General features: G+C 36.6%; 1 protein-coding gene across 2 annotated transcripts in view; it reads left to right on the forward strand.

Annotated features, from left to right (window-relative positions):
* RAVER2 (ribonucleoprotein, PTB binding 2) overlaps window positions 1-13,704 on the forward strand; it is a 112,339-nt gene that overhangs the window by 40,607 nt on the left and 58,028 nt on the right. For both annotated transcript variants that reach the window (XM_036853271.1, XM_036853279.1), the window contains exons 4-5: window positions 86-277; window positions 7,816-7,942. In XM_036853271.1, coding sequence (XP_036709166.1) covers window positions 86-277; window positions 7,816-7,942 — 319 coding nt within the window. The remainder of the gene's footprint in view (window positions 1-85; window positions 278-7,815; window positions 7,943-13,704) is intronic.

Here is a 13,704-nt window from a genome sequence, read left to right on the forward strand (position 1 = left end):
CCTTGAATTTGTAGATGATATACTTGTAAGTAAGTATTTCTAGCTAAATATTAGAATGCCCTTTTTAATAAACGTATCACATCAGCTTGCACAGGATGAAGGTAGTTATGTTGGTGGCTTTGCGGTGGTTGAATATAGCACTGCAGAGCACGCTGAAGAGGTTCAACAAGCAGCTGATGGTATGACCATCAACGGAAGCAAAGTTCAAGTTTCCTTCTGTGCCCCGGGAGCACCAGGGCGAAGTACATTAGCGGCATTGATAGCAGCTCAACGCGTGGTAAGTTTGTTCTTTTTGTAGGATATAAAAAAATTAAAGTAGTATTTTAATCTATCCAAACTAGTCAATCATTGATTGGACCTTCATTATATTTTTATTATGTAAAGATACCCTTCTTTTTTTTTTTTTGACTGGCTAAATGGTACCTCTGCCAAATCAAGCCAGGAGTCAATACAAAAGAAGAAACTGGCTAATAAAAAAAAAAAAGAAACTGTTTCGTAACGTGTATTCATCTCAAGAAAAAATTTTGAGGAAATTGCATTTATTCAGTAAATGTTTGAGTTCCTGTTCTGTAAGTTTTGAGTGCAGGGTGCCCCCTTTTTCAGTGTTCATAAGTATCCATAGTAGAAGTAGTGGGAGGTGGCGCCTCATTTTTGCGCACATGGCACAGTTGCTGAGTTTCCAATTCTGAATACATCTAGTCACCCACTTTTGCAGGCGGCACACTATGTCCTCTTGGAGAAAAAGAAACAACTAGGTGGCTTGGTGGCCTTACAAATGTCTGGCATTTGTTTATAGCTGATCCCCCAGCAAAACTAGCTATCTCTCATCAGCCACTCTTTTCCATTTTCTACAGTGACTCTCTCAAATCTTCACTCTTTTCCTGTCTTTGTCTTTCTTTCTATCCGATGATCGTGGCTCCTACTTTATAGAAATATAAAGGCCATGTGCTGGACTCATTCATTCAACTTTTCTCAAACTCCCCCAGCAAAAGTGCCCCCATTTTTTCTCTTAAATAGCATTCATTCCTTAAATACTTTTTGGGTATCCTCTGCATGCTAGGTATGTTAGAGATGTTTAGGATTCATCAGTGAACAAAACAAAGATCCTTGTTCTCTCGGAGGGAGGGCTGTGCTTCCTCCTGCCAAAGCAGGGGCTCATGCCCATGTCCCCTATCCTCAAGGATCTTCATCCTCACCTTTCTACTTATTTTCACTTGTTGTTCACTAGCTCTATCCCATCTGCTTATAAATACGCTCAAATCTTTTCCTTTAAAAATCCTCTCTAAATACGAGCCTTTGTAATACTTTTCCCTCACAGCTGGAGCTTCTTGAACAATTAGGTCCCACTAGTCACCTTTTCTTCTTTTCTCATTTCCCTCTCAGCCCAATGCAATATAGTTTCTGCCGCCACTATTCAAGTGAATCTGTTCTCTTTAAGATTACAGGAATTCCTTAATATTCAGTCGAAAAGGTACTTTTCAGTCTTTCTTTGCCTGGTTTCTTCGCAACATTTAAAACCAACCGCCTGGGACTTCCCTGGTGGTCCAGTGGTAAAGAATCCACCTTCCAATGCAGGGGCCGTGGCTTCGATCCCTGGTCTGGGAACTAAGATCCCATATGCCGCGGGGCAACTAAGCCCACGCACCACAACTACTGAGCTCACGCGCCTCAACGAGCGAGCCCGCGTGCCACAAACTACAGAGCCCACGCGCCCTGGAGCCCGTGCGCCACAACTAGAGAGAAAACCGGTGCGCCGCAACATGGCACCTTAGTGAAAGATCCTGCATGCCTCAACGAAGGTCGCATGTGCCGCAACTAAGACCCAACACAGCTAAAAAAAATTAAAAATAAGGAAAATAAATAAAATAAATATTTTTTAAAAAATAAAATAAAACCAACCGCCTACTACCTTGAATTCTGCCTACCGTTTTTTTCCTACCTGTCTAACCATCCCATCCCTTTCTTCTTTTTTCCGAAGGGCTGCTGTCAGTAGACTTCTGTATTTGGCCTCCTCACTTTCTTCCTCTTCAGCACTCCAGTGGTTTTAGTTATTGCCTATCAGTGATGATTTCCAAGCATATATTTTTGGACCCAATTGCTCTAAGCACTAAATCTGTATTTCCAAATGATATTTAAACAGTCCCTTTTTATGTTATATAAATAGTTCAATTTCAACATTTCCAAAAGAAAACTATTTTTCTCTGGGACCTGCTTTTCTGTGTCTGTAATATCTATGTATGGCATCAGTTCATTCAAACTAGAACTGTCTGAATTAAAAACTCAGTTAATCATGATTGGTCTTCTTCACCTATTCCATAGATCAAGATGTTGAGAATATTAGCAAATCCTTTCACTTCCACCTCCTGGTATCTATTAAATCCTTGAGACTTGTCAGCATCTTTGTTACTTTACTCAGGATCTCATTTTCCTCACCTTGATGGTTCGAATAACCTGCTATGTGGTTGCCATGTTGTTAGTCTTCCCCATTCTAATCCATCTTCCACAGTGCCACAAGAGTGATCTTTCTCATCCTCAAACCAGATTATGTCATTCTCTTGCTTAATATTCTTTAATGCGTGCATAAGTTCAATTCCTTACCATGGCATACAGGGCCCTTCGTGATTAGATATTAGTAACAGTGAGGAATCTTAGATTTTTCTCAGTCTTGAGAGTAATGTGCTGCATTGATTTTTTTTTCTATAGGTTCTTGGTACATATCCTTTATCAAGTTTTTTGACTTTAAAAAAAATCATAAGTAGGTATTGATGTTTATCAGAGTATTTCTACAACTATTGCGATAATTTTATGTGATTTCTCCCTAAGTTCATTAATGTGCTGAATCCAATTGATAGGTTTTTCTAATGTTACACTATCCTTGTGTTGTAAATCCTAATAATGATTTTTTTCCTATGCATTGTTTGATTTTTTTTTTTTATAAATTTATTTATTTATTTTTGGCTGTGTTGGGTCTTCGTTTCTGTGCGAGGGCTTTCTCTAGTTGCGGCGAGCGGGGGCCACTCTTCATCGCCGTGCGCGGGCCTCTCACTATCGTGGCCTCTCTTGTTGCGGAGCACAGGCTCCAGACGCACAGGCTCAGTAGTTGTGGCTCACGGGCCCAGTTGCTCCGCGGCATGTGGGATCTTCCCAGACCAGGGCTCGAACCCGTGTCACCTGCATTGGCAGGCGGATTCTCAACCACTGCACCACCAGGGAAGCCCTCATTGTTTGATTTTATTGGATAATATTTTATTTGGTGTATGTGCAAATGTGCTCATAAGTGAAAATGCTTAAATTTGGGGGTACCATTTTTACTTAATTTTGGAATCAAGAGAACATTGACCTCATTAAATGATTTACATATTTTTCTCCCCCTTCTCCTTTTCTTTCCATTTCATGGATCAATTTGCATAAAATAGGGGTCATCTGTTCTTTGAAAGTTTGAGAGATCTCATCTATGAAACCATGTAGACTTACTCCTTGAGCCTCTTCCAGAAGGAAATCATTGATTACCACTTAAGTTTCTTCTGTGGATATTAGGTTTATTAGTTTCATTTTTCTCTGTGTGCTATATGTGGCATTTGATTATATTCTACAAATTTATCCACTTTGTCTGTTTTTAAATGTATTGCCACATAGCTATTTATAAAATTTTATTTAAAATTTGTCATGTCTAGTCTCTTTTTATTGTATATTTTATTTATTTGCATTTCCTTTTTTTTCCCCCCTTGATCAGTCTTGCAAACTATTTATTTTGCCTTTCAAAGAAACAGCTTTTGTTTTGTTCATTATTTCTCTTTTTTCTATCTTTTGCTTATTCTTGCCCTATCTTTATAATCTCCTTGCTTCTTTCTTCTTTGGATTTACTCTCCCCCCCCACCCCCCCCATCCCCGCCCATCTTTAATGTTATCAGTGGTTAGCTCCTCTGTTTTCAACCTAGATTGTTTTGTGATGAACATAGTTAAAGTAAGCTTACTTCTATAACTAATGCTATACCTATGTATCATAAATTTTATATTATGAATGTTTCAAATTTTTGTTATGATTTCCTTTTAGCTTAATTATTGGTTTTTTTCCAGTTTATAGCCACCTAGGAATTTTTAAAAGCTATTCTTCTGATATAGATTTCTTTTAATTGAGATATAATTGATATACAACATTATATTAGATTTCAAGTGTACAACTAATGATTCAGTGTTTGTATATATTGTGAAATGATCACCACAGTAAGTCTGGTTAACATCTATCGCCACACATGATCACAAAATTTTTTTTTCTTGTGATGAGAACTTTTAAGATCTACTCTCTTGGCAACCTTCAAATATGCAGTAGAGTATTATGAACTGTAGTGATAGTCACTGTGCAGTACATTACATTCTCATGACTTATTTATCTTATAACTGGAAGTTTGTACTTTTTGACCCCCGTTACCATTTCACTCACCCTCCACCCCCTCCCTCTGGCAAACATCAGTCTGTTCTCTGTATCTATGGTTTTGGTTTTGGTTTTGTTTTTAGATTCCACATATAAGTGAGATCATACAGTACCCATCTTTCTCTGCCTGACTTATTTCACTTAGCATAATACCCTCAAGGTCCATCCATGTGACTACAAATGGCAAAATTTCATTCTTTTTTATGGCTGAATAATATTCCATTGTCTGTATATATATACACACCACATTTTCTTTATCTGTTCATCCGTTTTTGGAAACTTAGGTTGTTTTCATATCTTAGCTATTGTAAATAATGCTGCAATGAACATGGGGTCCATATATCTTTTCGAGTTAGTGTTTTTTGTTTTCTTTGGATAAATACCCAGAAGTTGAATTGCTGGGTCATATGGTAGTTCTATTTTTAATTTTATGAGGAACCTCTGTACTGTTTACCAACACTTGTCATGTTTTTTTTAACTATACTTTTTTCCTTTATTTTCATTTCCCATCTACTATTGGATAAATTAGAATTTTCTTCTTCTGCTTCGAGAGTGACATGTTCTATTTTATCCTACTGGTGATTGTTCCTAACTTATTAACACCCCTAGGTTGATCAGTATCTCTTTCTTCCCACTTAGTTCATTCTAAACTCCATCCTGCTTCTTCCTTCTACCCCACCTACCACCATATTGGGAGTACATGAAGTACATTTTTACTTTAGGATTGCCTTAATTTTGTTTTTTTTTTTTGGCCGCACTGCATGGCTTGCGGGATCTTAGTTCTCCAACCAGGGATTGAACCCAGGCCGCGGCAGTGAAAGCACCAAGTACTAACCACCAGACCACCAGGGAATTCCCAACCTTAATGTTTTTGTTTTTATGGTCCTGGCTTTTGTATACAAGACTAAAATTAACTGTGATATTACAAACCCTAATTTCCATGTATCATGTAGTATCATCATGCATTTATTCTCATTTCTCATTTTCAGAAAGGGTTTCATGTAGTAAAAACTTTTTAGACTGTGTATGGCTGGGAATATTTTTTATTTCTTTTCCATATTTAAGTAATAACTTAGCTAAATATAAAAATCTAGATTCAAAGTTTTTTTTCTGCAGCACTTTGAAAATATTAATTTGTTGCCTTCTTAAATCCAGGGTTGACGCTTTGAGAGTGAAGATGATATTAATCTGCTTCTTTTTTTTTTTTGAGATACGTTCTTCCTCACTGGAGGTTTTTAGTATTGGGGGGCGGTGTTTGATGTTCTTAAATTTCACACCAAAAAAATGTAGCCAGGTGTGTGTTTTTCTATATCATATTTGGAACCTTTTCATTTTGTGGTCTTTAATTTTTCTTTAATTCTGGGAAATTCTCAGCCATTACTTCTTCAAAGATTCCCTTTTTTTCCTAATCCTTCAGGGACTCCTATTATATAGAGGTTAAGACTTCTAGTCTCTTCATTGCCTTGGTTTTCTCTTTTATTTTGTTTCCATTTTTCATTACCTGTTTTACTTTGTTTGTATTTCCCTCTTTATCCTTTGCTCATGTATTCTGGGAAGTTTTTTTGACCTGACCTTTCAGATCACTATTTTGTTTTTCAGTCGCATATATTCTACTGTTTAACTTATCTGTTAAAGCACAGAGTAGAGGTTAAGAATACTGCTTCATGAGTTTCTCCAGTTTCCTCACCTACAGAATGGGGGTAATAATACGAACCCTATAGAGTTGTTTTGGGGCATTAAGTGATCTAATCCGTGTAACATGCTTAGAACAATGCCAAGTATATATAGTAAGTGATGGCTGCTATTATTTTTCTCCAACAGTTGTGTTTTTCATACTTCATATTTCTAATTGGTTGTTCTTTATAACTGCTTGTCCTTGTTTCATGTTACCAATAAAAATATATTATCTTTTTTTTAACATGTCTGTTATGTTTAGTTAGCATTCTTATTATTTCCTATCCTTTAATTCTGCTTTGTCTCTTATAGGTGCTTCAGTTTGTTGCCTTTAGTTTTTGTGGCTACATTCTCCCGATGCCTAGTTATTTTGTTCTGTGGACACATATCTCCTTTGGTAGTGGGGTATGGCGGTTGGCTTCTTTGTATGTGAGTGTTTAGAGGTTGAGGGGCTGGAGATAGAGGAGGAGTGCTGAAGGCTAGTCTCAGCTAGGGTTTAGGGAAGGCAGGCAGGAACCTAGGGCTGAGAACCTCTGCCTTGACCATCTGGCCTTGACCACAGCCCTTTTCCACCCCAGCCAGGCAACCCTGCCCCTTAGAGCCTCTTAATATCTTCTCTCAACCCTGCTCTTTTCCAAGTTCTGCCTTGCTCAGTTATAACTCTTCCACCCTGCCCAGTGGGAGGAAGGAAGTAGAGAAGGCTGGAGGATGTGGGAAGGAAGTTTTCGGTGCCTCTACCTAGTGTTACATGGTCCCCACTGTCTCTTGAATTTGCACGGTACCCTGCTGTTAATTCACTGCTCCTAGGCAGTCACTGGACTGATGCTGCTGTTTTCCTGCTTTTTCCTAGCCATGATCCCTAGGGGGTGATGTGGAGGAAGAAACAGTTACACAACTAAAAGGCCCTTCCCCAAGCTATCCTGTCTGTGGATCCAGCCTCTCTCATACTCTTGAGGCACTACCTTGTGTCTGTCCAGGGATTTCTCACGGGTTTAGTGTCAGGTTCTCAATCCATCACCCTCTCCCTCTTATTGTCACAGCTTGGGATGAGAGAGGGAATCCAGTTGTCCTTGTCGGTTCTCCATTTTCTCCTGGCTGGAAGTTTATAGTTTTCCTTTTACATCATTATGTTAATATTCTCACCTATCAAGCTGGCTTTTAAAATCTGAGAGCAATTTCATATATTTAGGAAGCTACCCAATTACATGTATGTAAGGCCAGTTCATCTTTGTCTCATATTAGAGGATTAAGTTAATGAAATAAAGACTTGTTATAAGAAAAATGTTGCTTTGTAAGGCATCCCACATTATTAAACTTTAGATCAACATTGTAGTAAGGTTCTTCTACAGTATCAAAGTATTCATCCTGTGTCAACAAGTTACCTCCCTGTTAATAAATTCAGATTCCCCTGATACCTTTCTACTTGTATGAAGAGATTTATCTGACTAAATCATTAGTCCTCTTAAAGCCAATTTCTACTTAACTGAAACATTCTATGAGGATTTCAGTGTATGTTGTATGGTAGAATATCTTATTATAATTAGGAATTGTGGTAGAATGTATAAAACAAGTATATAATATAAAGCAAATTGTGGTTATCATAAAATAGATCTTATCAGATGAATGAGAATTTCTGGAAAAAAGCCTTTACAGTTTCATCTTTGTGCTTATCCTTGTTCTAATGTTTTCTATTTCTGTATTCATCGAAGATGCACAGTAATCAAAAGGGCTTACTTCCAGAGCCAAATCCAGTGCAAATTATGAAAAGTTTAAACAACCCTGCCATGTTACAAGTTCTTCTACAACCCCAGCTCTGCGGGCGAACTGTTAAACCAGGTAAACTTCATGTGTGCTGATTAAACGTAGAATGTTGGCATGAAGTTAATTGTGCTCTTTTACATGAAAAACACTTAAATTAGTCCAAAAATATTTATTTTTTCTAGAATTTATCAGTGAATATATAAAATATAATTTAATTAATGATCTGAGGTGAAAATATGTTTTGACTGTTTTTGATAGGAACAAACTGCTTATGGGTTTCCTGATTTTTTTTTAAACTATTAATAAGTATTAAATATTAAACCTTCAGTTTAGTTACTGGTTGACATGAATTTGTAAACCAGGTAACACATGGCTTAATAAGGTAATATTTAATATACTACATTGTTACAGCCTATATTAACAAAGGATATGATACTTTTCTACATAATATTTTTGGCAGAATTACTTTGTTGGAAAGTGCTAAAGGTCTGTTTCCTCTCTGCTCTTTCTTTTTCATTGTGAAATTGTAGAAAATGAGAAAAACATGATTATTTTCTAAGTATTATGAAATTTTTATAATATTGGCATACATTAAATATCTATTTAGGATTCATTGAGAAGAGTTTACCTTTTGAAATTCACAACTGTACATACACAAAATGGATTTTTTATCATTATGAGGAAATGAATGCCTATATTCAATACTAAGCTTTAGATTACAAATGTTTAGATTAAATATACTTATTCTGTTTCAGCTCCAACTGGTCTAACACCAACTAGTATATTGCAATTCAGTTCTAGCACCAACTACCCGATCAACTACTAGAGTTAGCACAGATCCTACAAGTAATGGCTTTGTCCCCAACAGGTCTGCCTCTACTTCAGACAGCAGGCACAACTTCAGAGGTCCCCTGGTCACCTACACTTCTGACTAACTCGCTTCAAATTTGGGGGTTCCTGTGACCTCCTCAGGTTCAATAATTTGTTAGACTCACAGAACTTAGGAAAGCACTGTACAGTAAGTCCCCCACCCCCATACAAACGAGTTCCATTCCAAGAGCACGTTTGTAAGTCCAATTTGTTTTTAAGTCCAACAAAGTTAGCCTAGGTACCCAACTAACATAGTGGGCTATATAGTACTGTACTCTAATAGGTTTATAATGCTTTTCACACAAATAATACGTAAAAAACAAACAAACAAAAATAAAACATTTTAAATCTTACAGTACAGTACCTTGAAAAGTACAGTAGTACAGTACAACAGCCGGCATACAGGGTCTGGCATCGAGTGAACAGGCAAGAAGAGTTACTGACTGGAGGAGGGAGAGGAGGTGAGTGATGGCAGAGCTGAAGGATCATCAGCAATAGGAGACGGAGGGCAAGCTGCAATTTCACTCAGGCCTGACGTTGACGGCACAGGTTCTGGTTCCTTGCTGGATTCAGTTCTACCTACCCTCTTGAAAAAATGATCCAGTGATGTCTGGGTAATAGGCCTTCTTTTCTCATCATAGATGACACAGTAGCACTGGATTGCACTCTGAACGGCTGCTGCAACCTTCGTGTACCATTCTACGTTCCGGTCCTGTGCCTCAAAACTAACAGTGCCTCCTCAAATAAAGAAAATTCCCTTGCCATTTCCTGCGTCGTGAATCTCTTCGGTTCTTTAGTTACTTCTTCTTCCTCTTGCCTCTCTTCATCCTTTCTCTGGGCCTCCAATTCCTGGCACTTCTTAGCAGTACCAGCTATATCACCACTGCTTTTACGCTTGCTTCTGGACATCCTGGGCTTGAAATAAAGATACTGTACTACTGTACTCTATACAATACTGTACAGTAAAGTACACAAAAGCACAACCACTTGTAGAGGATGCACACACGTGACAAGGTACGCCAGGCACGTAAACTAATTTACGTGATTCGACATGTGAACACACGTCTGCATCTTTAAAAGTTTGCAACTTGAAGGTTCGTATGTAGGGAACTTACTGTACTTATGATTACAGTTTTGTTATAAAAGACGTAATTCAGAAATAGCTTAATCAAGAGACTTAGGGCTTCCAAACCGGAAGGTCCTGACTGCAGAGCTTTTATGCTCTTTCCCCATGGAATCAGAGCACATCTGCCTTACAGCACACATGTGTATTAATTAGCCAGAACTCCCTACTGCACTAACTTCAGTGTCTAGAGTTTTTATTGGGGTTTTGCTATGTAGGCATGACTGGCCATGTTATTGAACTCTATCTCCAGTCCCCCTCCTTTCCCTGGAAGTCAGGAGGTTAGGCTGATATCATATGGCTCAAAGCCCCAGTCCTCTAATCACATGGTAGGTCTTTCTGGTATGACCAGCCTCCATCCTGAAGCCATCTAGGGGCCCACACTGAGTCACCTCATTAGCATAACAAAGACACTCCTATCACTGGGGAAATTCCAAGGATTTAGAGTTTTCCTTCCAGTAACCAAAGACAAAGACCAGTTAAATTCTCTATTATACCAACAATGTTCATATTAAGTACTTCATATAATCATCAATTATCTCTGTGTAAGAAGTAGCTTTAGAGGTGTCCAGCTCAGCCTACTATGCAGTCAGATACCACTTCTACAATTTTAATGGTATCGAGATATCCTTTGTATGTCTTGACTACTCAAAGCATAGAGCAGCTCATTATTTTCCAAAGCTGCTATTCCCTGGTTTGACAAATTTAATTACTAGATTTTTCCCTTATATTAGATGGTTATTTCTGTGACTTTTAGCCACTTATTCTAGTTCTTCCTATGAGGAAACACAGAATAAATCTATTCCTTCTTCCATAAGAAAAGCCTTCTAATGTTGAAGACAGCTATCATGAAACCTTAGTCATCTTTGATTTTCTTTGTCTTCTGTTCTCCAGACCAGTGGTCTCATTTTATTTATTTATTTTTTGACTATGGAACTCTATCAGTAAAGTATATTTTTAGTAGAGCCCCGATATATACAGTATATGTATCACTTATATGTCAATTACATGAATGCACCTTTGTCAATCCATATATTAAGAAATGATAAAGCTTAAAAAAAAAAAAAAAAAAAAAAAAAAAAAGCTTAATATTTTTATATTTTAAGATGAAAGTAAATATAAATAACAGTTCTCTTTTTTAACAATTGTATTTATTTTATTTTTTTATTGAAGTATAATTGATTTACAATGTGTTAGTTTCAGGTGTACAACAAAGTGATTCATATATATATATATATATATATATATATATATATATATATTTTTTTTTTTTTTCTTTTTCAGATTCTTTTCCCTTATGTGTTTTGACAAAATATTGAGTATGGTTCTCTTTATACACCTCTTCTGTTCTCTTTGTAAACTATAGCTCTGTATTTGACTTTACATAACATGTCATAGGATATGCTCTCTAGAGCACCCCGCCCCCACCAAGTTGTCCTCTTGTAGAGATACCTAGGTTGTCTGGGTTCCCCTGAAATATGGTGTACACAGACATGAATTTATCCTATAGATGGGTTCTAATCAGCACAGAATGCAGTGGGATTTCCTTCCTATGATCATTATATTTCTATTAATGCACTCCAAGATTGTATCAGAGTTTAAAGAAGTATATTACACTCTTGGGTCTCTTAGAAAGTATAGTTCACACCTGGACTATCTTTAGTAACTTCTCCCCCAAATTATTTTTGTCTCATGTTTTCATCTAAGATATGTATTCTCCACTCTGCTTTTCTACTCAGGTTGGTGTATGACCATATGAGATTAGGCTTTTTTATTTTAGTGCTACTTTTACAATTTTAAGAAAGATGTTTCATTATTACACTGATAGCTTTTTCTTTGTTTGGAATGGCCAGGGAAGAGGGTTACATACCTTACTTGAACACATGCAAAGAGAGAGTGTATGGAAAGTTTCTTGGTGTTCAGGAAAGACAAGCTATCTTGTTAATCAATAAATTTCATTCGTTTTTCCTTTACTATGTTTTTTTTACTATATCTTAACTATATCCCTTACTATATCCTGAGCTCTTCACAGAGGGCTCTGAACAAACTAAAATAATTACAAAGGATCATAATTCTCTGTAATTTGTTTATATTATATGATATATATACACACAAGTGTGCCATATTTTACTGTGCTTCACAGATGCTATGTTTTTTTACAAATTGAAGGTTTGTGGCAACACTGCTTTTGTCAGATGATGGTTAGCATTTTTAGAATTTTAAATTGAGGTATATACATTGTTTTTTAGACAGAATGCTATTGCACACTTAATAAACTACCGTATAGCATAAACATAACTTTTATATGCACCAGGAAACCAAAAAAATTGTGTGACTTGCTTTATTGCGATAATCACTTTATTGGAGTGGCCTGGAACCAAACCTGAAGTATGCCTGTATGATATATTTGTATTTAAACCGTTGCCCAAACTTCTTTCTCACTGTATCATTTTTTCAAGTAACTGACACATATCTACTTGTTTATTGCCTTCTCTTCCACTAGACTAGAGGAGGCTCCATAATGGCAAAGATTTATCTGTTTTGTTCATCTCAGGCACCTAGGACAGAACTGCTATTTATAGTGAAAAGTACTTAAATATTGTTTACTGATTAAACTCCTTCCTTAACCTCTCTGTTGCACAACTTATACATACCTTGTTATATATGATCTAGTCTGTAAACTTTTAACTACTTTTCCGGTCTGCCTTCTTTTTTTCTGATCTAATGTGTGCTCGACCGTCAGGTCGATTTTCCTCCTACACCTACTTTATGTTTCTTCAACCGTACTGATCTTTTCTCTTCAATCCAGACCTTCTAACTACCTTAAAAAAATACAGTATAGTGTAAATATTGTAGATTTCTCTCTCTCTGTCCTTGTGTGTGTGTCTGTCTTAAAGTTTAACTAGTATATAATTACTTAGAATCTAAATTGTATTTTTAACAGCTTTCTTGAGGTATAACTGAGGCACATTCATCTGCACATATTTAAATTGTACAAATTGGTAAGCTTTAACATATGTATAACCCCTGAAACTCTCGCCATAATCCAAATAATGAACATATTCATTACTCTCAAAACTTTCCTTTTGCCTCATTGTAACCCCTCCCCCCATCCCCAGGAAACTACTGATTTGCTTTCTGTCACTATAGTTTGTATTTTCTAGAAATTTATATAAATGGAGTCACACAGTATGTACCGTACGGCTTCTTGCCCTCGGCTTATTATTTTGAGATTCATCCATGTTGCTGCATGTACCAATAGTTTTGTTCCGTTTTTAATGCTGAGTAGTATTCCATTCTACAATTTCCATTTTCATTGATTTGTTGAACATTAGGTTATTTCCTGTTTGGGGTCATTACAGATAAAATTGCTGTGAACATTTGCTTCTAATCTTTATGTAGACTTATGCTTTCATTTCTTTTGGATAAAGACATAGTTGTGGAATGGCTGGGTCATATGGTAGGTGTATGTTTACATTGTAAGACACTCTTCCAATTGTTTTCTATGTGGTTGAACCATTTTACATTCACACCATCAGTGTCCAGGGCTCTAGTTCGTTCAGTATCCTCACCAACATTTGATATGTTGATCCTTTAATTTTAGTCTTTCTATTTGGTTTATAGTGCTATCTCATTGTGGTTTTAATTTGAATATCCCTTTTGACAAATGATTTTGAACAGCTTTTAATGTACTAATTTGACATCTTTTTACCTTCTTTGTTAATATATCTTTTAAGATATTTTGTACATTTTAAAATTAGGTTGTTTATCTTCCTATTAAGTTGTTAGGATTTTTTATCCTAGATACAAGTCCTTTATTGGATATATGGGTTTGCACCCACTC

This window comes from Balaenoptera musculus, chromosome 1, assembly GCF_009873245.2.
Source record: "Balaenoptera musculus isolate JJ_BM4_2016_0621 chromosome 1, mBalMus1.pri.v3, whole genome shotgun sequence".
In the NCBI taxonomy this organism is placed as follows: domain Eukaryota; kingdom Metazoa; phylum Chordata; class Mammalia; order Artiodactyla; family Balaenopteridae; genus Balaenoptera; species Balaenoptera musculus.